We start from the raw sequence: 26,681 nt of genomic DNA, 5'->3' as shown, positions 1-26,681 counted from the left end.
TTAGTTGGCAAACATTTTTATACTGGACGCAAGGTTCAGTTGTCCTTACAAAACACATAAACATTCTCTAATTGAAACTGCACAACCATGAAAGACATCTAATGTAATGTTTGGTTTCTGCTACAAATGCATTCGGTGATATTTTTTGTATTGTGGGATTTTCAGTCATGGCTAACAGCCTGCTACATGATAACAATGTTGGTAACTGTGAGTTCTTTGTTGTTAAAAAAAAAAAGTACTGAAAGGGGCCATTTCAATTTTTAGAAAGTACAAAATGTATGGGGGGGATTAGGGCTACACCAAAAACATGAGAATACTGTAATGTGGTCATCTAGGGAGAATAAAGTAATAGTTTTAAGATTTAAAAAAAAGTTGTAATTTTTTAAAATAATATTTACTATTTAGGAAAAAAGCGCTATAAAGAAAAAAAAGTTGTGATGTTATGAGAATAAAGTCGTATTTTTAACATGAGTTAAAGAAAAAAATTATTTTGAGAGTAGTTGATTATTTCAATAATAAAGTGATATTTTCAATTTTATATTTTCAAGAAAAAAAAGTCAGTGAGAAAAAGAAGTTGTATTAGTGACATTGTAGTTGATATTACAAGAATAAAGTTGGGGTTGAGAAAAATGTAGTAACATTATGAGAATAAAGCCATATTTTTCCAGATAAAGTCATATTTTTCCGAAGAAAAACATTGTAATGTTAAGAGATTACAGTCATAATTCTTTCAAAAATGTTGTAATGAAAATCAGAATTTTACAATGGAAAAAAATCTGTTTTAAAAAGTCATCAAGTTCTAGAAAAGATATTTTTAAAATCCTAAAATAATTCTGACTATTTTTGCAAGATTACTATGTTTTATCCATGAAAATTGCTACATTTCCCTCAAATAAATACAACTTTATTCTTGTAAGATTACAACTGATTGCTTTTCTTTTTGTTGTGGCCCTCATACTCATACAGTCCAGTTTTGCGGGATGGCGCGTTCATGTCACATCATAGCAACACCAAACAATGTAAGCAACCAATGAATTCGTTGGCCTTCACAATAAAACAGTATTAATAAATTAACATATGATCACACAAGAAACAACATGTGAAAGGAGTTTTTACCGGTGCATTTACCGGTGTTTTTCGCGGGCACGAAAGGTGTACAAGCTTTGGCACCACATGTTGTTGTTTTTTCCACAAATGTTCAAAGACGACGTGGTCAAGTCATCTGCACTGTACCTCCATTACTTGTAAAAGAAGTGCTGCTTTATTCATGCAGCACATTCAGTTCTGTTGACAAATTGCATTTTTCCGAGATGAACGAGCCAGCGCTGTCACCCCACGGTTCATTTCAGCACCTCACAATCGGACCCTGGCCCGCTTATTTAGGTTGAAAGTTGGTCCATCCTGGTGGCGAGCTCCTGCCTCTCCATGATGTTCCACAGCTTGCGCAGGTTAGAGCGCGTGATGGCATCGTCGGGCTTGAGGCGCAGCGCCCGCAGGTAGTTGGCCTCGGCCTCGACCAGCTTTCCATTCAGGTGGAGGATGGCGCCCAGGTTCATGAGAGCCGCCGGGTACTGCAGGAAGCGGACGGTCAGAAAGTGAGTTAACAGGTCAGTAATTTGATGGTGTCAAATGGGATCTTAGGTTTTTTTGGTCCAAGGACAGTCCCAAGCTATGACTCAAGGACCCTGGTTTGAAAACCACTGGTGTAGAGTTACATGCGCGACAGCACCAGCGGTGACCTTGACTGGATGCTTGGGAACGGTTTTATGTATCCACCATCAAAGCCGCAGAGCAAGACAGCTCCAGTCTTCTCACTCTGCTGACAACTTTTATGTATCAAGCTTTCACAGTGCCAAGCATGCAAACGTTCTGCTTTTTGTTTCATGCAACACTATGTCATGCATTTGCCTCCATCATGATGTGATCTTTGATCTCAGTGCCATTTTGTGTTACCCCCCCAAAAAAAACGACTTTCACGTTTGACTGTGTGGTAGCATGGAGGACTTGGGCAATTAAGCCACGAGGCTAACGATACGCAGTATCATACAGCTGGAGTGTGCTCACCCATTGCGCTCATCTCATGGACTGACATCCATTTCCATCATCTGACAGTAGCATCTAATCTTTCATTAGCAGTGATATGTTAAAGTTGATGTTTTAGAGGCTGACGCTCAACAAGAAGACATAGAAAACCGATAAACTACTTATTCTAAGACAAGAAAAAGCCCAGAGACCAGAAATATACAGTTCATTATTTTAGCTTTCCAAACTGCGTTGGCAGTGTATTCTCTTAATCTTTCATGGCTTTCAGTTTTAAAAACGAGTCAAGTGGACCGGCACCAGAAAGACAAATGACGCTAGGAAAGCGGTTTCTCCATCTTGTCTCCAAAAAAAAAAAAAAAATGCCTTCCTGCAAACTGTAAATGACCTCTCCCAGACATAAGCATGCACTTCTTTTTTTTAAAGTCACTGATTCATTCATACTGGCCAGTGGCAGGATGGAATAGCGCTGCCACATTTTCTGGGTGGACTGCTGTTGTGAAGCTGGTACTTACATGTGGTCGGAGGCCGGCTGCACGTTGATATTGCTTCTCTGCCGCCTCATTTAGACTGGCCTGCCTGAAAAGATTGCAAAGTGTCAATACGAGATATAAAACAACCTTTATTTTCAAAGTTAACCTGAGCATGTGGGCCGCACTGAAAACCACGTCAAACTCGGTGCCTTCCAACTCGGCGGCCCTCTCCGCCATCTCTGCTGCCTCGACAAGTCGCGACTGCTCCAGCAGGAACTGACCTGCACAGAGAACGGAAACATTCAATAATTGCGAGTGGGGGGGAACAACGCGAGATGGATGAAAAAGACGAGCGTCACAGGAAATTAACAGGAAGATGGCAAATAACCAGCAAAGATGTTTCAGATATATTTTTGCGCCTTTTCCTGACCAGCCACCTGACATGCTAGTCACAACTTCCTGTCCCAGAGTCTCAAGATGATGAAATGTTACGCGTCAGACGCTCTTTGAGGCACGTTCAGCCTGCTCTCCAAACAATGACAGGAAGCATTTGCTTGTCCTGAGCATCTTCCTATTAAAATGGCCAACAGATATCAGGCGCACGTTCAGAGCTCACCCCGTGAACTCCGGACACACTCCAGCAGCCAGATGTGAGATAACGCGCCAAATAAATATCACGTATTACAAGAGTCTGCAAGATAACACGGAGGGGAAGGGGAAGCGGCACAGTCCAAAGACAGCAGTGCTCCACCTTACCAGGTGCCAAAGCAAGCCAGGGCAGAGGAAAGAAGGAAGATATGGCGGACACAATGGCCGGCCTACTTCCTGGAAACTGCACGACAGGGTTCGAGGTACTTGGGGGCCAATGAGTCCCTACTACGGTAAGCTCAATCAAGCCCCATAAAGTGAGTACATCAGTCACCCACGTAACCCCACCTGTCGACAACTTGAAAAACGGACACCCCTTTGTAACCAACTTGATCGAACAACAGACTGCAACCCGTTGACAGCCAAGCAGAAGCAATGATTACTCGCACCATCACACCCACCATTCAACAACTTTGTCCAAGAACCAATCAAAACGCAGTCAACGGTCAAACAACAGATTCCTCAGAACCGCACGCCTCGTTCTCAACGTCACCGGAAAATGCAATCACTTCCGCCATTAACAGATTGCCTCCTACCCCGAAAAGAAACCCCCCCCCCGGCGACAACTTTTCCGAAAAACCATCGCACAGCCATCTATAAACTAGATCACACCCTTCAACAACAAATGTTGGTGTCATACCCCAACAACACCAAACACACATCGACCACTTCCCCAAGCAAGCAATCATATGCCCACGTCTAAGATACCCGAACAACAGATCACTGCCCACCCCCAGCCCCCACAAACAACTATACAGTTGTCCTCCCCCTCCTCCCCGGTCTAATTTCTACATCCTGCCATTATTTGTTGAGCCCCCATAATAACAAGTGTTATCAGCTTACACAGGCCGCGACACGGAGTCCGCCCTGGTTTAGAATTAGAGCTTCAGCTGGTTGTGGTCTGGATACGAGACTGACGCCGCCACGCTTGAATGGCAGATGAAAGCATCTAAAGATCCCTGTGTAATCGGTCAAAGACTCAAAGACTGACCATGAATGTAAAGCCCAGACGAGAACAGCACCACACTTTGGACTTTTAAGTTCTATTGAAGTTTTTTCCGTCTTACCATAGTGCATGTAGCAGTTTCCTTTCATGGGGTCCAGCTCAATGGCTCTCAAGTAGTACTTTTCTGCTTCTGTCTTTTCTCCCTGCAAGAAAATGTAGAAAAACTTAAGTTTATGATCCAGTTTTCATGGGCTTCCATTCATTAAAATTCTTGACATGTATGTAGAACACCGGAGTGAACTCAAGACTCAAGACTTCAGTTTGAACTTTCCTCCCTGCGTCTGACTCCTTTAGGAGACCAAAAAGAAAAAATCTGTTGGGATGATCTAATAAGGAAGACCTTGTAATTGCATTATAAGTCTGTCCACTGGTCCATTGTCCAGGGTCCGGCTGATCTCGGGTTCCTGTCGAGGCACAGGGCCTCAAGGAGTTCAGTCTACCAACACTGCACCTCTAAATATTATAGGTGTGCATTTGTGCTGAGAAAAAGTCAGCTAAGTACTTGGCCCTGTGTCTTCAGTCACGTAAGAAAAGAGGTCAAATATCCCTCAAGGGTTTATGGAGGGCAACTCCCACCGCCAAACTGGACTCAGCTGTGAACACATCTGTTGTCACATCAGTGTCAGTGACGTTTTTTTTTCTGGCGGAAGGACAGGATGTTTTTTCTGCAGCTGCTGCAGCGCAAGAAAACATTTGGGCATCAGTGTGTGTGTGACCTGTTACTTGATATGTGTTTAAGCGCACAAAAATGAACACGCTGGGAATGGACCAGTCCACGTCCTCACACTTGTGACCTGCAGGCACCACAGTGACTTTTTAAAGGCTCTCTGGCAGAAGACCTGGACGACTTTCATCGAAATGAACGCATTGGGTGTCGTCTCATGATATTCTTTTTACAGCGTTCCTGTGCTGTTCCATGCAGCTTCACTTAGACAGGGAGCCTGTGTGTGTACATACTATGATGGACAGCAGTTTTCCATAAGTGAGGTGTGCCGGTATATGGTCCGGCTTGACCCTGAGGGACTCCTTGTACCAGTGACCTGCCTCCTCCAGCTTGTTCAGCCTCATGTAGGCCTCTCCTGGGAACAGGAAACGGGACAGAGGTCAAGGTTTAATTTGTAAAATAAAGCTCCTGGTCCTGGAGTTTGTCTTGGGAGAAAATAACTAGCTTGTTACTCAAGGACAAACTATGCATCTTATAACATCCATAATGCTGGGAAACAAATCATGAAGACACATGCGGGTTGGCCCTTTCAGTGACATGACATCAACATGACATCAGCACACGCCCCCAACCCCACCTGACTAAACACTCTTCTTATCCTCAATGAGAGCTCAAGCGGACCATCTCAACTTTAAGCTTCCATTAATGTCATTAGTGTTAGAATAACAAGGCGTTGGATGTGATTTATTCCCTGGATTAGCTTCAATCCTCTCCAGTAGAAGTGCACATTTAGGAACTGCGCTGCTCTGCTATTTGCTTTGGCAACGCTTTTAACATTTGTTGAATTCACTTTAAAGCCCCTCACATGTGGATCATCTAACAAGAAGTTTCATCAACACATCTCCAGCCAAAGTCAGCATCGAACTACATTGTTGCATTGAATGCCATCATGGGAGCATTTTATAAAGTAGGTGTCACCAGATTTATGACCCCAGAGTTTAATCTTAGTGTCATACAAAACAAAATTGGCGTACCCATCATGTTAAAAAGGCTGTGCGGTGCAAACTGTCTGGGCATTCTCTGCACCGCCTGCTTGTAAATGGAGAGGGCCTCCTGTAGGATGCCGGAAAAAAAACATGTTGTTTTAAATCAACATGAAATAGGCCTTGGAACTGGAAACTGATAACCGTGAAGCATTTTCGTGTACCTCCTGTTGGCCCTGCTCGTGTAGCAGTTTTCCCAGATTATACAGGCAACTGGTGACTGAGCTCTTGTGGGTGTGTGGATCCTTCAGATTTTCGTCAGGAATGTTGGCGCATGTCACAAAGGTCCGCTTGGCCTCTTCCAGGCTGCCCTGGTTCATCAGGATGATTCCCGTGTTCAGGTAGGCGGCTGCAGCACACAATTGAGAAGGAAGAGGCGAGGCTGTAAAATGTTTTGATTCAACAGTTGATTAATCTGATGGATATTCTTTAATTAGCTCTTTATAGATTTTGAGATTGAGCTGAAATAGCCCGATATCCGAAATGTGGCGCGTCTGACGCCGCGGAAGTGAAGCGCGTGACCCTTTGTCAGGGTCTAATTACTCCAAAGACTCTGCAGAATGTCAGAATGTGCAAACAACCACTAAAGACATTGTCTGTACATTACATAAGGTTTCCTTACATGCTAACGTTGGCCGACTCCCAATCGCCAGTTTGTAGTAATGAAGTGCCTCGGAAAATCTCTCGTTTTCCTGCAGCAGCAAACCCCTGGAAGACATCAAGAGTGGCAAATGCACACATCTTTGAGAGTGACTGGGTACTTTTTTAATCCTGGGAATTTGAGGACAATAATTTGGTAACTTTGTGTCATTTCCAAAAACGTAATGAGGTCAAGTCGCAGAGGAAGCTACAAAGAGCCACTGACGCTATGTTCTCATTGCCCTTCTTCTCTCCCATCTATTTTTGTTTCCTGCCTCTCAGTCCTTTGTGTTCACCTCGCCTTCTGCCTCCCTCGGTATGTGACAAATACGATTAGCACACCTCCCATCAAGGTGGCAAGAGTGAGAGAGTGGGCGATGTCTTTAACACTCACAGGTTATACAGCATGTCAGCCATGTTCCCCCTGTTGTGCAGAGCATTTCGGTATGCTTTCTCCGCCTCCACCATCTTGCCCTGGCTCTTCAGAACATTTCCTAAATTGCCCCAGGCTGCAGGAGACATTGACACACACGTGTCAGGCAGGATAAAGTCTTGTCTAGAGGAAGCCAAAGACCTAAAAACCAAAGTTGAGAGAATCCACATATTGGAGGATGGTAAGGGCTTGCTCATCTTACCTTTTGCAGGGTTCACACTAATGCCTGACTTGTACAGATTCTCCTCGTTGCTCCAGTCCCTGTTTCTTTGAATTGTTCTCAATCCGTTTAACAGCACCAGCCCCAAACACAGACTGAACAGCAAGGCCTTGCAGCCTCTTCTTCTCAGTCTGACGTACAAGCTTCTTGCGCCAGTGGCCACTAGTAAGCAGAAGCCTATGCTGGGAATGTAGAGTACCCTCTCCGCAATGACAAAACCGACATAAAAGAAGAGGTTGGAGGCTGGGATGAAAGGTAGTGATAGTAAGGCCAATGAGAATATCACAAGTTTTTCTGTGGGTGGTAGGGACATCCAAGGAGAGTCGTCGTGAAGTCCGGCTGACCCATTCAGGGTGAACTTTGGCGGCCCCAAGTCTGTGTTGTGGTTCGTGTCAGCGGCATGGTAACCATTCTCATTGGTGACTGATTTTCCATTTGTTACTTTCCAAGCTGTGTCCTTTCCTTTGGAGGTGGGGCCGTGAAACCCAAACCAAGTCAGGAGAATGACTCCTATGTAAAAGGCAAGTGTGTGAAGATTCCGCCAGTCAGCCAAGGACCTCACCAAGGGCACTGCATCCATGGACCAATCAAAGCTCAGCTTGTCGGGGCAAAGCAGCAACCAGGCATTGGCGGCGGGCAAGTGGAGGAAGGTCAGCATCCGGGTGAGGAGATGCGGCGAGTCGGCTGCCGGGTTGTCTGAGTTGGAGAAGTTGGGAGGCTTGTTGCCCATCCAGTAGATGCGGCCTGACAGCAAAATGATGCCCCAGGTAGCCAAAACAGCGAGACTCAGCAAAACTTTCTGTTTCCTCTTCTGAAACGAAGCAAAAATAACACCAAGGTCCTAAGAATTGTATGGAGTTTAATCAGAAAGATAATGGTCTAATACATTTGGCTTTGGCGCTGAAGAAAGGAGAATTATAGGACTGTAGTGATAAACTGTGATGGGATCCAACTTTAATTAAAATGTTAGTTTTTTTAAATCCCAAGTCTACTCTTTGGAATGATTATATGAGTTTAAAAACAAAACTTGGTTTTGACAGGTTCATACTAAAGAATTGATGTCTTATTATCATTCCATATATTGATACCTTGGTATAGTCTTGACTTAAGTGGGCTTTCCCGGTTGGCTATCAGGGTTGCCTCCAGTGTGACTGCTAATCAGCTTGGAACTCATTGTGTTGGTATGCAGATACTGTTTACATCTCATAAGAGCCTTATTTCTGCAGCCATGAGGTTCACTGTCACGCAACACTTTAAACCTTGATCTTTTAATTGGTCTCCGTTTATAAGTTTTTCACAGTTTTAATGTCCGTTAGATATGATAAAGTTAGATGTCTTGGAGGTGAAGGTCAAGCAGAGTTTCCTTCGTAGACTTAATGCGACGTAATGTGAGTGATGACCAGTGAAACGCTGTTTGCTGCCTCTTATGTGAGGCCATTTGTTATCTTCCAGCTCGTCCTTGGCATGAACTAGATTTGAACCCGTCTCAGGACCGTACGAGTTCACACAAACATATACCATAAAGCATTCTAATGTGCGGGACAGAACATTCGCTGTGGTCTGTGTTTTATCAACAATTTCCATGATGAAAACTAACGCCCTCAATGGTGTCATGAATGGGCTGAACATCTCCTTGTGTGTTCGCTTAAAAGGGGACCATGATGGAAAACTTATTGTCCATAACAAAACCACGTTAGCACGTTAGGATTATCATAAGAGGGTTAGCACGGCCTTGCAGGACCTACTGGCTCCAGCTCGGCTGTTGATTCCACCAGATGAGAAGTGGAAAAAAACATGACAGGGTCAACAGGGGCAGGCAACCCCCCACAGGCCCCTTGGAACGCTTGCGTTGGTCTTAAAAGAGCCCGTTGATGGAAGTTTTGGAGTACTTTGACAGGTGGAACATGAATGGAGAGATGCCGGTCTTCCCATGTAAGCGAAAGTTGTTCCAGCATTGGTGGCATTAAAGTAGATGAGCTTTATTTTAGCCTTAACTGCTTCATGTGTCCCCCAAATTGTTCTTTAATTGCCGCCTAGATGCATCAGCTGCTTTCAAGCGTGACCATTAATCTTCACGCTAATCAGTTTTTAAGTGCTTCCAGTGAATCAAATGAACAGCCCACAGGTGCAAGATGCTTATTTAAGCAGTGTGATTCTCTCCAAGATTGCAAAACACGGCCATGATTTATCCACTTTCTCACATATATTCGTTGGTATTGATAATTCCCTTTAATGGATTTTGAGCTTCCTGGTGATTTAGAAAAGCAAAACTGAGCAAAAATAAATAAATGCAAAATGTAATGGACTCTTGTGAGTAGTTGAGTAGGACCAGTTCTTTACATCATGTGTCTACTTCCAAATTATTAGATACTCCAGGCTATTAGTACAATAACAAAAATGCCCTAAATCCAATCGGAAAGGGGATTAATACTCATTTTTGTTCGCAATCTCCACGAGGGTGTTGATTTTTTTTTTTCATTTGAAAACCACGCTGACTGATTAATTAGGAGCATCAATGACGCAGTAACGTTCCATAACACCAAAGACTGTTGCCTCCATTAAAATCAACTGCTACTAAAATAAACACACAATTTGGCTGTGTGTCGTCCCCGGAGGTGGTTAACCACAATAGATGATGCAGATAATAATTATCCTTTACGTCAGACTAGGAAACAACTGTTTGGAATTTACTTGATTAACGTTGGGTTTTATTTGGAAGATTTTAAGAGCCAAGAGTTGCTTCAAATCTCCCATGTTGGCCCCTAAAATTTCATTTTTAATAGACTCTAAGATGACACATGTTCTAATCAGTGGAGTTCAATAGCCTCAAAACTCAAACTTTCTTGTATTTCCATTAATGGTTTGGTGCCATAACCCTTTTTGCCATTGTTAAGCTACCTAAAGGTATGAACTAGAGCCAGAGGTGGGCAAACTCTGTCCTCGAGGGCCGGAGTCCTGGAGGTTTTGGAGGTTTCCCTCTTCCAACACAAGCTGATTCCAATCAACGGGATTGTTATCAGGCTTATGCAGAGCTTGCTTGTGAGCTGATCATATATCAGCTGTGTTGGAGAAGGGAAACATCCAAAACCTGCAGGACTCCGGCCCTCGAGGACCGAGTTTGCCCATCCTGAACTAGACACATCAATACTGTTTCACAAGCTGAACTGAACTGTACCATTGGGAACATTGAGTAAACCGTTCAAATTCTCACATTGTCAATCTCTATAGCGTTCTCATACTGCCACATCTACTTTTTTACTCCCTCGTCAACCCTTCCTAATTTTCCCCCATCGCCTTTTTCATCTTATGAATCCATGTGTTGGTGTAGCAGCGTGCCGAGAGTATCAAACGCGCTCAGAGCAGCAGCAGGGGAACACGGCTGACTTCATAACGCGCAAAAGCTGCTGCAGAGAATCGGCTCAAGACGGCAGGGGTGCGGACGGAAAAAGTCCGACAGACTTTTTTGATTAAAGTCGCATCCAGTTTAAGAAGTGATGGTGACTTCTTCCAACTGACTGAGCGATCATGTGTGGCATTTGAACCGTGTTCCATCAAAATTAACAATACTTAATAGCTCCAAAGCACTGATGAAGCAATCCAAAGATGTTGAAGACTGGAGCTGATTGGTGGTGCTAGCTGGGGATTTCAAGAGTGTTGGCCCTTGATGTTGTGCATCGGATTTAACTCACATGGATTGTTATTTAGCCAGTTTAAGGATATTTTATTCAAAAATATTAATACAAGAAACAAAGTGAATAAGCACAAGGTTTAGGAGTTATGATTCTAGGTGTGTACCGTAATCATAGTAATTTCATCATGGAAACATTTACATTTACAATAGCAACATTTACAATAGCAACGTCTTCATTTCTGTGGTTGACTTACAGTATAAAGTTACTGCTGTTGTACCTTTGAGGTATGTACCAAAATATTACACAGAAAGCAAATTTAGACTCAGGAAACTATTAAATGAGGTGGTGATGGAATACAGCTTTTTTTCTTCCTTCTCTGTAGATGCAGTGCAAGCACCACACCCTCCTTTGTCTCTATCTCCCACTCTCCACTCTCTGCCCGTCCTACCTTTCCCCATTTGAAATCTCATCTCAGTCTGATTAGAGGGTAAATGGAATGAGGAATGAACCGCCGGCCAGAGCACATCTGTCAGCTGATTAGCATTTTCTCACCTCTGCAGTGAAACGGCGGTCGGAGATCTTTAGAATCGACGTTACAAAGCAGACACTGCCACTGTTTTAGCCTTAAAACTAAAGACTCTAGCTCAAGTGAAACAAAAGTGGTCCATTCCCAAGACTGGGAACAGATAAAGCGAGGGAAATGAGAGCATAGTTTCCCTCTCCTGCGTCCTTCATCTCTTTGTGTTCCCAAGAGTCTCTTTTTGAGACGTCTGGCTCATTATCGAGGAAACAATTGCCCTCACGACCGAGCCCGCCGAGTAACAAGCTCCCTGCCAAGATAACTGCGGCTCGGCCCATACGGGAGAGTACCGGCACCATGATAAATGAGCCAGATGTGGCGGTAGGAGGGGTGGTGGTTGGCACCAGGAACCCCCACTCCCTGCCGCCTGGCAGCCAGTGACGTTCCTACGCTGAAAGATTTGTCACGACAGCCTCAAACAATCACTGAGAGTGATGAAGTCTTCCAGACTGCACTGTAAGCGATCAGAACAATGGAGGAAAAAGTGGAAGGCTTCCTTGTTTTATTTCCCACAGTATTCTGCTGTTTTCCTCTTTGGTGCAATGCAACAATCGACCCTCATGTGGCTTAGCTTCTCGCTTGGTTTTACCTCCATTTTTTTTTTTATAGATTTTGGAAAACAGGTGCAATACATGTGGTCAACCAGCAAATAAAAGATCAAGGATTATAGATTAATGTATAGTAGCTGCAGAGACAGTCGTTTTTGGACTCAGAAAGCTGTCTGTCCTTGCTCGACTAAGCCAAGGAGTTTTTATTACGTCTGTATAGCACTTTACAAGTGCCGTCGTGTTGGCAAGGGAGCAGTTTCTCTAATCAAATACCAGTAATGAGAGAATCAAGGTTATTCCGAAGAAGAACACTGCAATATTTAGTCTGCACATACTGCATGATGCTTGCAAAAAAAACAACGTTTTTCCTAGAAATGCATTCGTGTGTTAAAGATCTTAATCTTGATCACACTTGTATTTGGGCCTTTGTGTTTAATGCCTCAGTTGGAAACTGGCTGCAATGTTTTTCATGGAAGTGGAAAATGACCCTCTTTTGCTGCTTAGCGCATGATGAATAAGCACAAAAGCTTCAATTCCATGCGCCACTTGAGTGATGCTTGCACGGACAAACAGCTTTCCTAATTGCTCCTACCTAATGAAATGCAAATGGTTGTGTGACACCCGACATTTCTGCACCAACAAGCCAAGATTTAAGAACACAACCATTAAGTGGAAATGGGACAGAACACCGGATTCCCCAGTTTTACCTTTCCGAGTGGGAGCAGGAGTGCCTGGCGGAACGTGAGTCGATGGAAGACGAAGAGGTCGTAGATGGCTGACACTGCTAGCACTGTCACTCCCTGCTCCTTCCAAAGCATGCTAGCCGCTGCGCACCACAAGCTGCCCATCATCCACGTCCAGCAGCGCACCACAGAGCCACCGCAGCATCGTGTCGCTCGAAGCCTGCAGTGTCTCGCGTAGCAGAGAAGAGCGAGCAAGAAAAACAAAGCTGCGCCGACGTCCGCCCTCCCAACCACGCCGGCCACTGCTTCCGTGTGCACCGGGTGAGAGGCGAAGAGGAGGCCGGCCAGCAGAGTCCACAGGCCTCCACCTAACAACTGCCGACTGAAGGCGGTGAAAGCGGCCGTCACCAGCCCGTGCAGCGCTACGTTGAGCAGGTGATAGCCAAAGGGCCGCAGGCCATGCAGGGCGTAGTTGAGGCGGAAGGTGAGGGTGCAGAGCGGACGGAAGGACTTGTGGCTGCCGCTGTGGGTGAGCAGGGTGCCCCAGAAGTCGTCATACAGGATGTTGGTCCACGGGGTCGCTGGGAGAAGATCCTGGTTGGTCTTGATGGCTCGACTGGAGTAAGAGAGGGAAATATTGCTCTTAAACGGATACTGTTCTCACTGGGATGCATTAGATTATTTCTAGTATGGTATGATGGATGGATAATATACTCATTTAACTACCTTAGCATGAGCCCTGTGTTTATGTCGGATACCACATATTGGATTAGAGGAAATTGGATGGCTTCAAATAAATGAGACTAAGGGCGCACTCACACTAGTGCTATTGTACCGTGCCCAAGCACGCTTGCTGTCAAAGTCCGGTAGTGTGAGCGCAATCGATCCGCGCCTGAGTACGGTTCGGATCCCCAGTTTAGCATGACTGGGAGAGGTGGGCCAGAGAACAGTACGGTTAGCCGCACATGCGCACAGCCGCGGCAAATAGTTGCCGCGCAAAACGTAACCATGACTTCATGTACGTACGTGCGACGTATATAGCGAGCGACCTGAACTCTTGACACTACAACAACCAGCGCGTCCCTAGCAAAGAGAAATGGCAGCAGCAAAGTGCTCACATTGGTTTGATGATGAAGCGCAGTCCCCCATGATGACATCTTCTTCTTGCGTGAATCAATGTGATGACGTATATTTCGGAGGCAACTGAGGCCGGGCACGGTTTGGTTAGAGTAATGTGAGTGCGGGCCGGAGGTGGACAGGGGAGGGGGGACAATCAGGCTTCAGTACGGTACGGAAGAAATGGCCCTAGTGTGAGTGCACCCTAAGATTAAGTAGTAGTTGAGTCCATGCTTATATGGGGTAATTGCTTTTCCATATTGCTGATGAGCTCCTTTAATCTATTTATTACATTCTACACGCTTGGGAACAAACATGGTGAATACTCCCATCAAACACTGACCTAGGGGCCATTTTGTACACTGTTTTCGTGTATTCTGACATATGTACAGGTGCTTGCAAGTTTCACAGCCCCCGAGGCCAGCCGTTGATTCTCCTCATTAGCGGGTACACGGGTAGCGGGGATGTGAAAAAGCATCAGCAAACAGTACTGTTCAAAAAATATTTTTTTAGTTCAATCAGATTGAGCTCACAATTATAACAATTGAAAAAGATGTACCAGAGACAAGCCTTGCTGAATGGACGCTATTCGTGAGAAAGTAGCACATGCACACAAAGGAAAGGAAATAGGAGGTGGTTAAATGAGCGCAAAGAGGAAGAAGGCTTGCTTTGAAAGTCTCTTCAATAGAGAATTTGCGTACAATAAGAAAGCTAGTGTTTTGCTTTTCAGGTTTTCTAAATATTGTATATTTTACACAGTGGAAGGAGTCACATTGTTATTAAAATGATTAAAAACAACAACATAGCTATCAGGATGTTCCATTTTATATTTTTGGATATACATTCATGTGCCAATCAGTAGCTCCCCTGACCTCCACCATGGCCTAGTTGTAAAAAAATCACTCCTAGATACCAACCTCCTCCTCCAATTCACATTTATACCTAAAATGTATAGTCCTAAAAATAAAATTTACCTTTTTTTTTTAATTCATGATCTCACCAAATTATACTCATCATTAGTCGCCTATTCTTGGTTAAAGCGGTGTAAAGAAATTATAATTTTTTAAAAACACTTAATATAGATTACTCTTAAAATGCAAACAGTCTTTCCAATAAAATACGACGTGCTGCATGCACAATGGGCTTACATGCTGCCTTCCTCTTGGGGGATGCTGATGATCATTAGCACACTTTCTGTCTTTGTGCATGCATGCTGCACTGCATAGAGAGGCTGGGAGGGTGGTGCGGGTTCAGCCAAGGACTTCCTTTGTCTGGATGTTGTACCTTTTTAACGCTTAGAGTCTAAAAAGAGAGCGGGAGAGCTGCCAGGAGACTTAAAGACTATTTTAAATGTCGACTAAATTTAACAGTTTCCCTGACGAGCTTGTAAAGCTGCCTTCGCGTGAGCTACGGTAGATAGAGCAAACTCCCACCATTTCCCAACATTGTTTTCCAACAAAGAAAGTGTGCTTGTTTTGGAGGCTCGCTTGCGGCCATCATGCAGTTTACGCTTTATCGGCCATGACATCGTTCGACATCATCTTTACAGTTCCTCATTCAGCTCCCATTTCGAAAAGCAAGGTTCCTTGTTTTTCAGTCATGGGAATAAATAATTTAAATATTCAAATCAGTGCCAGCCAATCATCAAAGAGTCGCCCTTTCCATTACTGATGGATGGAAAGAATGCTACGCGTATGCGCTCTAAGAAAGCTACAGTAATCAGCAAGGTGTCTGTTTTTGTGTTTGTGAGCATGACGGCTTCATTGAGAACATGAAGTGGTCTCCCGTAGTGACAGAAGAAGTGGGGGATGTAGGGGGGTTCTCCTTTGTATTCCACCCCCGTATTTGGGCCACGCCAGCAGGCAGGCTACAGGAGCTGCTATTCACCATCCTGAAAGTACAGGACGGATTTTCAGGTTTCCTTTTTTTGTGTTTGGCTAGTTTTAAAATTGGACTTTTTTGCCGACTTGTCCGAAAAGATTGAACTTCTTTCACTATTTGCGTGCATGTTTTTATTATGCAAATGAAGCACTCACCCAACGCCTCCCCCCAAGAATGATCTCACCACCAGTCATTTGTGTTTCCGTGTGCATACAGATGCACCCAATCATTGTTTCGCTCACCAAGAAATGTCAGCCATTTTATCACACATTGTCAGCCGTTGTTTGTTATTTCAAATTTCGGGCCCTAATCTTACCTGCATCGTTGTTGTTGAACAATGCAGGAAAACATAGCAACATAATTAAAACACAGAAAAGCTGCACTCGAATCTGATCCGTCTGCAGCAACAGCGCCGGCCCTAATAACCAGCAGCAGCAGCAGCAGCATAAACAGTCATCACGTAAAGTAATCACCACTGGCTGAGTTACAATTACACTTTTGTTTTGTACAGTGCATCACTGGACTCCCTGGCGGCACATAAATTAACCCGTGGTTGCCACTAAGGCCATGCTGTTTCATGGAAATATTCTTCTTGCCTCTTTTACTTTGGAAGGCTTTTGAGTTTTATTCTCCCAATAGCCTCCCATTCCTTCATAATTTATTTCAATACATTTTCTCCCTGTAACCTTCATCTATCATCCTCCCCCTGTCTCTCATCTTATCTTTAGAATCTCATCCGTGACGGTAGACTCCTTTGGTACTACAGACTCCCAAGTCTAGACTTGCTCTATTAAGGTTCCTCCTCGATTTTTGTGCTAATTCAATGAAAACCCTAAAGAGCCAGAAGGTCACAGTTGTGAAAAGAGATTGAAACGAAGAGGTTTGGTAGAACAAGCGACAATTTGATCTATTTTACTTGGCTAAAAGGATTAGAAAGTTATCACGTTTTAAAACACGCAGTTAATCTAAAGGTAGAATGCGAATTGTGTGCTCCTCACTCATTCGTATTGACTAATGTTGCCACGTTGAAAAAATGGCAAACTCAATGGAATATTTCCTCCTCCGTTATCAACTGTATCTGCACTGTTTGTAAGTCCAACCTCAGGAAGTGTGTGTTCAAACATCAGACATGAGCGGCACCACTGGCAGAACAATGCTCCCGCATTGCTTTTTCCCACACTTTCCAACATTGGAATATGGCAAGAAGGACACGGGCAAAAATGTCCAGATAGCATTTTTGCCAGTGGCGATGGGACACCTTTCCTGATTTGATTAGACCATTGTTGAGCGTGCGCTTAAATCTATTATGAACCCAATTATCCTCAGGTCCATTCCCTCATTTATCTTTCAGTGGATTGATTCAAGTCTCATTGCATTCTTAGGGGTGATCGATTGCCCGTGCTAAACGGACGGTGAAGCCGAAAAGCCACCGCTGCCGCGTCAGCAAAAAGTAAAAGCAAAAGAAGTGGGAGGTCCCGCCACAACTTTCCCTGAGTGATGATGTCAATAAATGTCCGTGATGAATCTTTAGGCTCAAGCGGGGAAGGTCTACGGGAAATCAATGGCTAATAGAACCAACGCTTGGCTCGCCCTCAGGGGCAGAAAGTACGCAGATGCAGGTACTGACTTGGGAATTAACACCACCCACATGCCCCAAAAGCCTGACAATTGATTTGAAAAGTCTTTGAATCATTGTTTTTGAGGAACAAGTTAAACTGTTGATTCATTCCAAAAGCCTCCAGGAACTTTCCCTTGTGTACATTAAGGTCCCTGCCTCAGTTGTTTAAGGAAAGTATCACCCAATATATACGCCATAAATACGCCATATGCCTTCAGTGTGGCTGATTTAAAACGGATTTAAATGTGATTTCATGGTATTATAAAAGCACCCACACAGACCAACTTCAGGTCTTTCAATTCCAGCAGTAGAATGGCGGCAGGAAAGTCCCTTTGGCATGTTTGCAGGAAAAGCAAATGATCAGCCAATCGGTCTGTCCAGAGTCTGTACGGTTAATTACAGCGTCTGACTTTGAGCGACTAATTAGGGTGGTCTCTCCCTGACGCACCCGCCTGCTTCCATGGTGATAAATGTGTTGCTTGATTAAAATTTGGTCCGAGCGTTGCTCTGCAAGTTGGCCAAGCAACACACGAACTGCAGCTGTGTACATGCTGGAGATATGAATTATGAGTCCAGGTACTGCAGTGTTTGTTTTGTTTTTAATGGTTATTTAATTTGTCTTACCATGTAGATTGAATATGGAGCAACACTCCTGCGTTAATGTCATTAGCTCCACTAATGCGAAGTGAAGAAAATAACTAAGTAGTGCTGAACATCCAATGGCAATGTGCTGAATTAAACATGAAATAATTAAATACCGAGGACACTCTACGTGTCAAGAATATATATTTTTTTCTTTTTTTACAGATGCATGTAAATGGTACATCTCGTTCCAAACACATTTATGATTTTTTTTTTTCACTTAGCAATGTGAAATTTGGTAGCAATTACGACTTATTCACACAGAAATTCTGGGGTCACTTTAGGCCAGTTCCAGGGATCATTCGGGAAACGGACTACACTGAGAGATTGTGTCCAATCCAATGCTAAATTTGAAGAACCTTTACAAGAGAGATAAGCGATTCTGAAGATCCATTTATGTGACTATTCAAACGTCCATCCAGACCCCAAGCCCTGTTGCCTCCTTTGTGGAACCTGTAATTGCTGATGACAAATTGCAGGGCTGCTGGATGATTTGCTGGATTTGGTTTTGCCAAAGGAGCAGGTGGAGAAACAGAGGCTCATTCTGTTCTTACTCAAAAAGAGCCTCAAAGCACCACCAGAATTTGCTCGTAATCCGCTCTCAAATTAAAAATGCAGCATTTTCAAGGGTAGCAAAGCTTCAAGTGAGTTCCCCCCCGAAAGACCCTGCTGGGTGGGTTTTGGAGCTTCTTTTGCTGCTTTACCCATGCAGCGTTTGTCCAAGCCAAACGAACAGGCCGTGCAGCACTGTATCCAATTCACTATAGGCCATCCTTTCTTTCTCCCATTCCAGCATTAGCAAGCGAGAAACGGGAGCTAAAGAAGGGTACCGCAGGGGTTAGGGTTCATGCTAATTATCTAAGATCTTTTCAAACTGAGAACTGTCATCAACATTGTGAGTACAAGGAAGCCATTTGCCTGACCACTGCTTCCACATGGGTCCTCCTAAAAGTGGGAATCCCACCTATTTGACCTTTAAGCAAAGCGCAGCAAATCCTAGCAATAAAAGGCCAGCTATTCCAACCTATAAATTATGAGATTAGCATAATGGATTGTATTGAAACACAAATAAACGTCTCCGCGGGTTTTCTAACCCAAGTTTGTCCAAGTCTCAACACAGTCCCTAAATATACACCCCATACTCTATGACGCAACCACATATGGTGTCATAAAAGTACATTATATTCCTACGCCACCTTCTGTCGCTGCTGTGTGGTCGCCGCAGAGAGCTATATATTCTGCGTGAGTGCCGAAAGGAATCTCCCAAGAGGGACATGCAGACATGATGTCATGGATGAAGTGAGTGTAGCAGTCGTTTTCTTTTGTTTCCCCGACATGTGCAAGACCATCAGGATCAAATGCATGGGACAAACCACTTACAAAGACAAAACATGGCAAATGGGCATCTTTTGCATCATGTCCTTGTTCGACAGACTTCTTAGCACTTTTGTAAGAGGTGGGCCTTTAAACTTGTTGTCAGCCACATTTGTCATTATTTAGGTGGGCTTAAAAAGGGAAGTGGGATGACACTCCAGAAGTTGAATGCCTGATTGCGTTCGGTAGCTCACATTTTGGCTGCTGAAATATTGACAAAGGCTCCCATCTGTATGGGGTTTTCCATTTATGTGCAAGGATGACAAACCTTTTTTTCCCACATCAACATGCATAATTCAGTGACCTTCAGCATGGTGCGATGGATCAAAAGTAATATATAAAAGGCTAAAGATAAAAATTGTGTCTAGAATTCTGGATGCAGCAAAAATCCATTAAAAACAAATTACTTTCTTGTCACTGTCCATCATGGATGCACGAGTAAACCTTGCCTACTGCCCCTCCTATCACCGCCATCCATGGATTTTAATTTTTTTTTGGGGGGGGGGGGGTCAGACTGGCTGCCTTCATCCAATGTACATTTGTTCCACTTATCTTGGCTGCCTTCACAAATGGGCCGCCACCACTGCAATGTTTACTTAATAAGCGGCGCACCTGATATCCACTTGGGTGCCTGCAAAGCCGCATCCCATTGCGAGACCATCCATGCAGAAATTCACCCACTTCAAATTCCTTGGCCAAAGCCGTAACTCTCCACGGGTAATAACACAGCATTTAATGATATTGCGCTACAGTGATGCCGGAGGCAAACAAATACCTCCTGCATCTCAATGCCACACACACAATAAAAGCACCAAAGGGGGCTGTCACCTGATCCCCCTTCGACCCGCAGTCACTCGCGTTGACTCTCGGTCCATCCCTCTGTGGTTTTTATGAGGTGTGAAACACCAAATTATTTCCACACACACACACTGACTGGGGAGTCGACCCGCCCATGAAACGGAGTCGGCAGCCAAGAGTCTCCACGTTTATGAAGCATGCCTGCACCTTCACAGTCTTGGGTGGTGGTGGGGGGTGATTTAAAAAGGTTTTCTGGGTCTGTTTTTGAATAGCGCTGGGTATGTGGCGCTAAAGAAGCGCGTAGCTTTAAAAAAAAAAAAAAAAAAAAAAGCTACATCTTTTATTGACCATAAAAAGTTAAAGCAGAAATGACATTTATTTATTTATTTACGTTGTCCGTGCGTCGCACTTTCAAACGGGGCATTCCAATTGATCACAACTGATCATGTATACGGGAGTAACTTTTTCCACGCATGCATGTAATCGATTACCCCGAATGTTTCAAAAACCTGAATTTGGACCTTAACCCGAATATTGACTGCACGTAAACGTAGTCACTATTGATTACAAAAAGATGGAGGAGGCTAGCTAATGGTGAGGCCTGCACATGCACACCCGATCTGATTGTGTTGGGTTTTGGATTACGCTGGTTGGTCATTTTTAGAAGTGCACCTTGACATGGTGGAAATGCAATGCCACAAACAGGATCAGGACCTCGATTTGCGAGGTTGCTGTTTTTGACAAATTCGCCCTTGAATCCAAACGAGCAGTCTGCTAAAACAAGTCTGCCGATGAATAAAAACACATGTTTAAGCGGCAATATGACATAATGGTGACACATTGCCAATAGTAAGGGGGTGTGGGTTCACCGTCTCCACACTTGTGAAGCATGTTGCCTGTTTCTGCTTAAAACACAATCATTTGGCGACTTTTCACCAACACTTTTTAAAGACTGCATGTCTTGAGACAATGTTATTCATTTCCAAGGAACATTTTTCCTGGCAGGCCAACACGTTGTCACCCCCCAAGCTGCATAATATTGCCGCACACACACACATCCAACCATTTGCTCACATGCTTCTTTGGCCTACATCTTGCACCAATATTTATAGACTCGGAGCACATAGTGTAACTTCAACAGCCGCAACACAACTCGGATTCTTTTGGGTCCTTTTTTCAGCCGACTGCGACAATTACATTCAGCACTGCGAGCCAGTGGCGCCATTGGGCAATTCATGTCGTTATGACTGTTTTTCTGTCGTTAAGCAGCGTGAGTGTTTATGACATAATATCCAGCTACCATTTTCAGATTGGGATGTTTGACCTGGACTGATTAATGGCTATGCGAATATATTTCCCTTGAAAGAAGTGTGTCTGTTGTTTAAATAGGAACATTGCTTTACTCATCTTCATGCCAGAAGCAACAAAAAAAGAAAGAGGCGGCCTGTTTTTCATATAACAATGTAATTTACATGTGGTCGTTTAATGCTCTTCTCATGAATACTTTCCTCATTTGAAGGCGTTCCGCGGGTGAGTCATGTGTGGCGTAGCGTCGAGGCAATTCATTAGCGTTTGCTCTCAAGGCGGTATGGTTTTGAACCGGGATCAAGGGCATTTTTGAGGGACATTATCATACTGATGCACTTATTGGTGAAGATTAAAAACAGGGTTAGGGTCACTCAGGCTTCAGGATACAATATTTCCAATGCTAAAAGCCACTTAGGACGCTCCGCCATGCCACTGCCTCCAACTTAAGTTGAATAATGTGCCAATTATTCATTACTTGAGGCCATTTGTCAAAAATGTCTGCATCGTTTGTTAACTAGACACAAATCTTAAAAATATTTTTATTATTTTCGACTAGCAATCAGTCGCAAGGCTGCTATAAAAACTGATGAAGATGAATGAATGTGCCACAATTAATCAATAAAAGAAAAATAAACACCTCCCTCGTATTGACAAGCACATTTTTGAGTAGCATTGTTTGTTTTCTTGAAACTAAGGCACTCTCCTTTAGGAAGCAGTCAATTGTAAGGATAAACATAGATGTAGCCGAAAGAATGGCTTAACGCAATCAGTCATCCTTCAAGTTCATATAGACAACTATCTTTGTGAGTAGTTGTAGTAATCTATTCGTGTGTTTCTGTTCTAAGGAGCTCTACAACTTATTAAAAAAAAAAAAAAAACTCATAATATTCTACAATAAAAATAAAGGCCTGCAAATAAATAAATAAACTCCACCAATTAATTTGTCAATTTAAAAAATGTGTCTCTCTCCATACTGAAAGTAAATACAGTCAGTATGTCTTCTACAAGCAATCCGTTGTAAGGCTGGTATATAGATTTAAATGAATAGTAATCCACTTAAAAAAAAAAAAAAAGCGAATCACTTTACTTAACATTTCTATTAAACCCAAGAACAATGGCTGTGGTTTTCCCTGGTCTGGCTCAACTCCTCTCCTAGCTCCTGTAATAAAACCTGTAATGGTCTGAGAAGCAGCGGGGTGGGGGGGGGGGGGGGTTATTCTTTCATTGGTATTAGCATTAGCTGTGCGCCCAGGAAAAACACTTGATGTGATTGCAAAAGCAGAGAGGCAACATCCCCGCAAGTTGGATTCCGCGTGGCCAACGGAAGACTTATCCTTCCTCGCCATCTCGTCTGGGATTCTCCCAACTCCATGTGATGTGAAGTAGCCAGGATTTGATTACAGGAGGGTAAAAGGTCAGATGAGCTTTTGGAAGTTCACAACCAAGGTCGTTGGGAAAGACAAGCGAGGATCAAAAAGGAAATTAGTCGAGAAGTCTTCTCAGACAAGTGTTGCAGAGTGATTAGTGGTTCTCCACTCCTGCTGCTAACCGCTCGTAACTCTTCCAACTCCCCCCCCCCCCCCCCCCCCCCCCAGGGGAGCCTTCTCCAGCACGCGACTCATGACCCTGAGCGAGGACACCGTTTGATGAAGAGCCAGGGAGGGTCACGCCTCTCATTGGTATTCATCCACTTCCATCTCACAGCCGTGAAGCAAAGCCCCGTGTTTGTCCCCCGTGTAAATTACCAGAGAGACTTTGATTGATGGGCAGCGTCTGTGGATGCTGAACTTTGACGGCAAGGATGGAGTGTGGGCCCGGACGCGCGGGGCAGCACAGTTGGTAATCCGTCGCCCAAAGGCTCTCTGACAAGCGCCACCATGTTACGTCCACATGTACGCACAAGCATGATGGATGGAAGACCGTTGGGCAGCATCACCGTAAAGTCTGGTATACGCTGGGCAAACAACTGCGGTGGGACACGAGAATGGAAAATGAAGCATGTTCTGGGCTGGATTTTGGTTGACAGTCAATCATAGCATGATTGTAAACGTGTATTGAGTGGGAATCGATCGGCTATGTGAACCACTCCACTGAGTTTCAAAACATCAATCCATCCTTTTTTTCCCATTATGTTAAGGGTCACAGAGGAGCTATAGAGCCTATCCCAGTTGAATTTTGTCAAAAGTTGTACAGTACACCCTGGACTGTTTGCCAATTAATTAATCATACAATGTTTGATAGATTCAATTGATCCACAGCTATGTGAATCAGCATACTTACTTCAATGGACGTGAAACATCCATCCATCCATTTTCTAACATTTATTCCCCACAAGATTAGTTTGAGCTGGACTGGAGTCCATCCCAGTTGATATTTGGCGGACTGCTCACCACTCAATCATAGGGCAATTGAGCTACAAAGTGAGCTATGTGAACCACTACACCAGTGGTTCTTTACCTGGGTTTCATCAAACAACAGGGGATCTGTGAGGTCAAGACAAAGAAAAGTGGTTGGACGAATATGTGCAATATGAATTCACATATACTGTATAACGGAACGTATGGTGTGCCACAGGGTTAAATTCTGGGGCCTTTGCTGTTTTCATTGTACCAACTGCACCTGGGTTCCATCTTTAAAAAAATTAATGAATACAGTGGTGGTTGTTTTAAAGCGCTCTATAAATGTAGAGATCAGTTGAGTGACTACATGATTTGCAATGCCAAGTTGAACAATTGTACTAGCACAACTTGCTAGCTAGCAAAACTAAAGGAACACTAGCATTGTGATGGGGAATACAAGAACTCAACGCTTTCTGAATTCAAGATGAAGAAAGACATTTTTGATGAATAGGCCACTCTGCGTGTTCCTTTTGTTCACCAGTAAGCCCTATTCCTATGTCTTGAATTTTGAAAAAAATTATTATAATTAAAAAAAATCACATTTTATTTTTCAATAAAGCAGGGTTCGGTGAATGTGCATAGGAAACTGATGGGGTTCAGTACCTCCAACAAGGTTAAGAAGCATGCACAGCACTACACAATGGACATTAACATATCCATCCATCCATCCATTTTCCAAAACTGTCAGCAGTGAAGATGTTGGACTATTTCAACTTAGGTAAGGTCAAAAAGTGTATAGGGCAGTTACCATTTTCCTTAAGCAACTGGCTTAATAGTAGGTGTTCTGGTCAGTAAGAGTAATATGATTTGTGACCTTTAAAGAGTGCCTGCAGAGTGACTATTGGCATTTGCCAGGCAGAAAGCACCTGTTCAGTGTTTGCACTCACATAAATAATATAACACATTGCTTACATGTCATCACTTGATGATTTATTGCAAGTGTAAGTGTAGAACCAGTGTCGGCACAACATGGGGTCGTCAGCACTCGGGCAGTAGCAGGGATTGTGTTTCTAAAAAAAATCCAACTGATTTTAGATGATAGCAGATAATAAGAAACCATTTGAAACCATAAACATAACATGCATCTTCTTGGGACATGGGAGGAACCAGCAAGCACATTCAAACTTCAAAAAGCCAGGGTTTCGAACCTGCTACCTCAGAAATGCAAGACAGAGATTAGACTCAAATTGAGTACATATTTTGACACCAAAATCCCACTACAGTATCAATACCTGATACCATGCTCATGTAATAGTGCAGGTTGAGAGTCCAATTTAAACCAGCACTGATTAATAACAACAACGCATGCAAAACAAGTGCCGTAGCCATGGTAACCTAACCAGGGTAGCCAGGGTGGTAGCAGCCGGGAGGCAAAATGGGAGTAGGAGGAGGAGTAGGGCGGCATTATCTCCGGGCGACCCCCATACCTGTCATCGTAGCAAAAGTCGGCGTGCAGCGTGTTCACGTACACCCCCACGGCCACGGCGGTGCACAGCAGCTCCGTGATCATCTCTCCGAGCCGAAGCGGGGCTTGCGGATGGCTTCGAAGAGGATGACGAGAAGTGGCTGACAGGGAAGTCTGTCGTTGTTCAGCCGCTCGACAGCGCGGCTCCCCGCGCCGTGCGGGGCTTCTTCTCCCGGCGCAACCAAAGTGTGTCAGGGCGGGCCATGACGTTCCCCCGCCGGCCACCGACGCTCACAAGCGGCTCGCGAGCGTTGTCAGAAGGCGATCGAGGGCGACAACGTTCGCATCTCTGGTCAACGTGCTTGTACCGGAGGGGAGCGAGAGCCAGGCGCATGTGGTTTTGAAGGGAGAAGGCTGCGCATGCGCACTGGCTGATGTCCCGAATACAATAGTTGGCATACAAAGAGGGCTTTTAATACTATTACTGCTGAATCTGAAAGAACCAACTACTTTATGAATAAAAGGTCAGAATTGTCAATTATGTATTTTTTAATTATAATTTTTTTTAACATAAATTCCAAAAATGAGTAAGAATTTATTTTATTAAGAACATTCAGTAGATGGATAGTCACACTGAACACTAAACGTGTAATAAGCAGTTGGAAATGTAGCTGACAGTTGTTGCGGGGGTGAAGATCAGGAGACTGAGCATGAAACCGTAACAGCTTTAGCAAAAAAACTTATTTTTGTTTTAAATTTCAGGAAAAGCCTACAAGAACATCTGTATTGGAGGTAATATGGAGACACTTTAAATGGTGGCAGATGTGTGCTGACTCCAAAGAGGGTGTGTACACTTGTGCAAGCACATTACTTCAGTCGCTTGTTTTTACTTCCCTTCTTTAAAAAATTATATTTCGTTGAAATTATTATCTTGATGTACTTTTTTGGATCACAAAAATCTGGTATTGAAACGGGTGTGTAGAATTTTTATTTCTATAATATAGGCCTACATGCTTGAATCAATCCCGTTTTAGGATGGATAATTGAATAATATATACATGAGGCATAATAATGCACTTGCACACTGCAACCTAATGACAGCTGTGTGAAGAATGTTTCATTTGCAGTATAAAGATTAGAATGCAGTTTTGCACTGACTGCTGTTTCCAATATTTGCACACATTTTTACCTTATTCATCTCCACCGTGAGAGGGTCAAAATATTTGAAATACCTGAAAGCAATATCTCCACAGTTAGGTCCACATACACATCATCAGCCTTACAAAAGCAGATCATCATTGTGTTGATTTATCATCCTTGCATAAATGTTAAAAACAGACAAGTAGCGATTGCAAATTTCCTCCAATACATCTTGTCTTATATATGTCGAGGTTACGTATGGACGCCAGGTTGGACCCGCTGACCACCAGATGGACCAAAGCTTGTCCCACTGTCGGGGGTTGTGGAACAAGAGCCCAGTAGGTAGGAAAAGCAAAGCAGATGGAACAGGATGCACAGCGGCAAAACATGG

The 26,681-nt window shown here is 43.8% G+C and overlaps 1 protein-coding gene across 1 annotated transcript; it reads right to left on the bottom strand.

Annotated features, from left to right (window-relative positions):
* LOC147160133 (protein O-mannosyl-transferase TMTC2-like) lies at nt 1-25,557 on the bottom strand. Its single transcript, XM_086060230.1, has 12 exons — nt 25,173-25,557; nt 12,634-13,225; nt 7,149-7,977; nt 6,908-7,022; nt 6,497-6,582; nt 6,039-6,223; nt 5,866-5,944; nt 5,125-5,246; nt 4,229-4,310; nt 2,680-2,794; nt 2,556-2,619; nt 1-1,571 (listed from the first exon to the last, which is right to left on the bottom strand). The coding sequence occupies exons 1-12, from the start codon at nt 25,253-25,255 to the stop codon at nt 1,380-1,382; spliced, it is 2,544 nt and encodes an 847-aa protein (XP_085916356.1). The 5' UTR covers nt 25,256-25,557; the 3' UTR covers nt 1-1,379.
* Nucleotides 25,558-26,681: the final 1,124 nt, after the last annotated feature.

Source organism: Leptonotus elevatus, chromosome 17 (genome assembly GCF_054856555.1).
Source record: "Leptonotus elevatus isolate MCC_2025b chromosome 17, RoL_Lele_1.0, whole genome shotgun sequence".
Classification (NCBI taxonomy): Eukaryota; Metazoa; Chordata; class Actinopteri; order Syngnathiformes; family Syngnathidae; genus Leptonotus; species Leptonotus elevatus.
The sequence above is the reverse complement of the archived record's forward strand: the minus strand, read 5'-3'. Positions and strand labels throughout refer to the sequence as shown.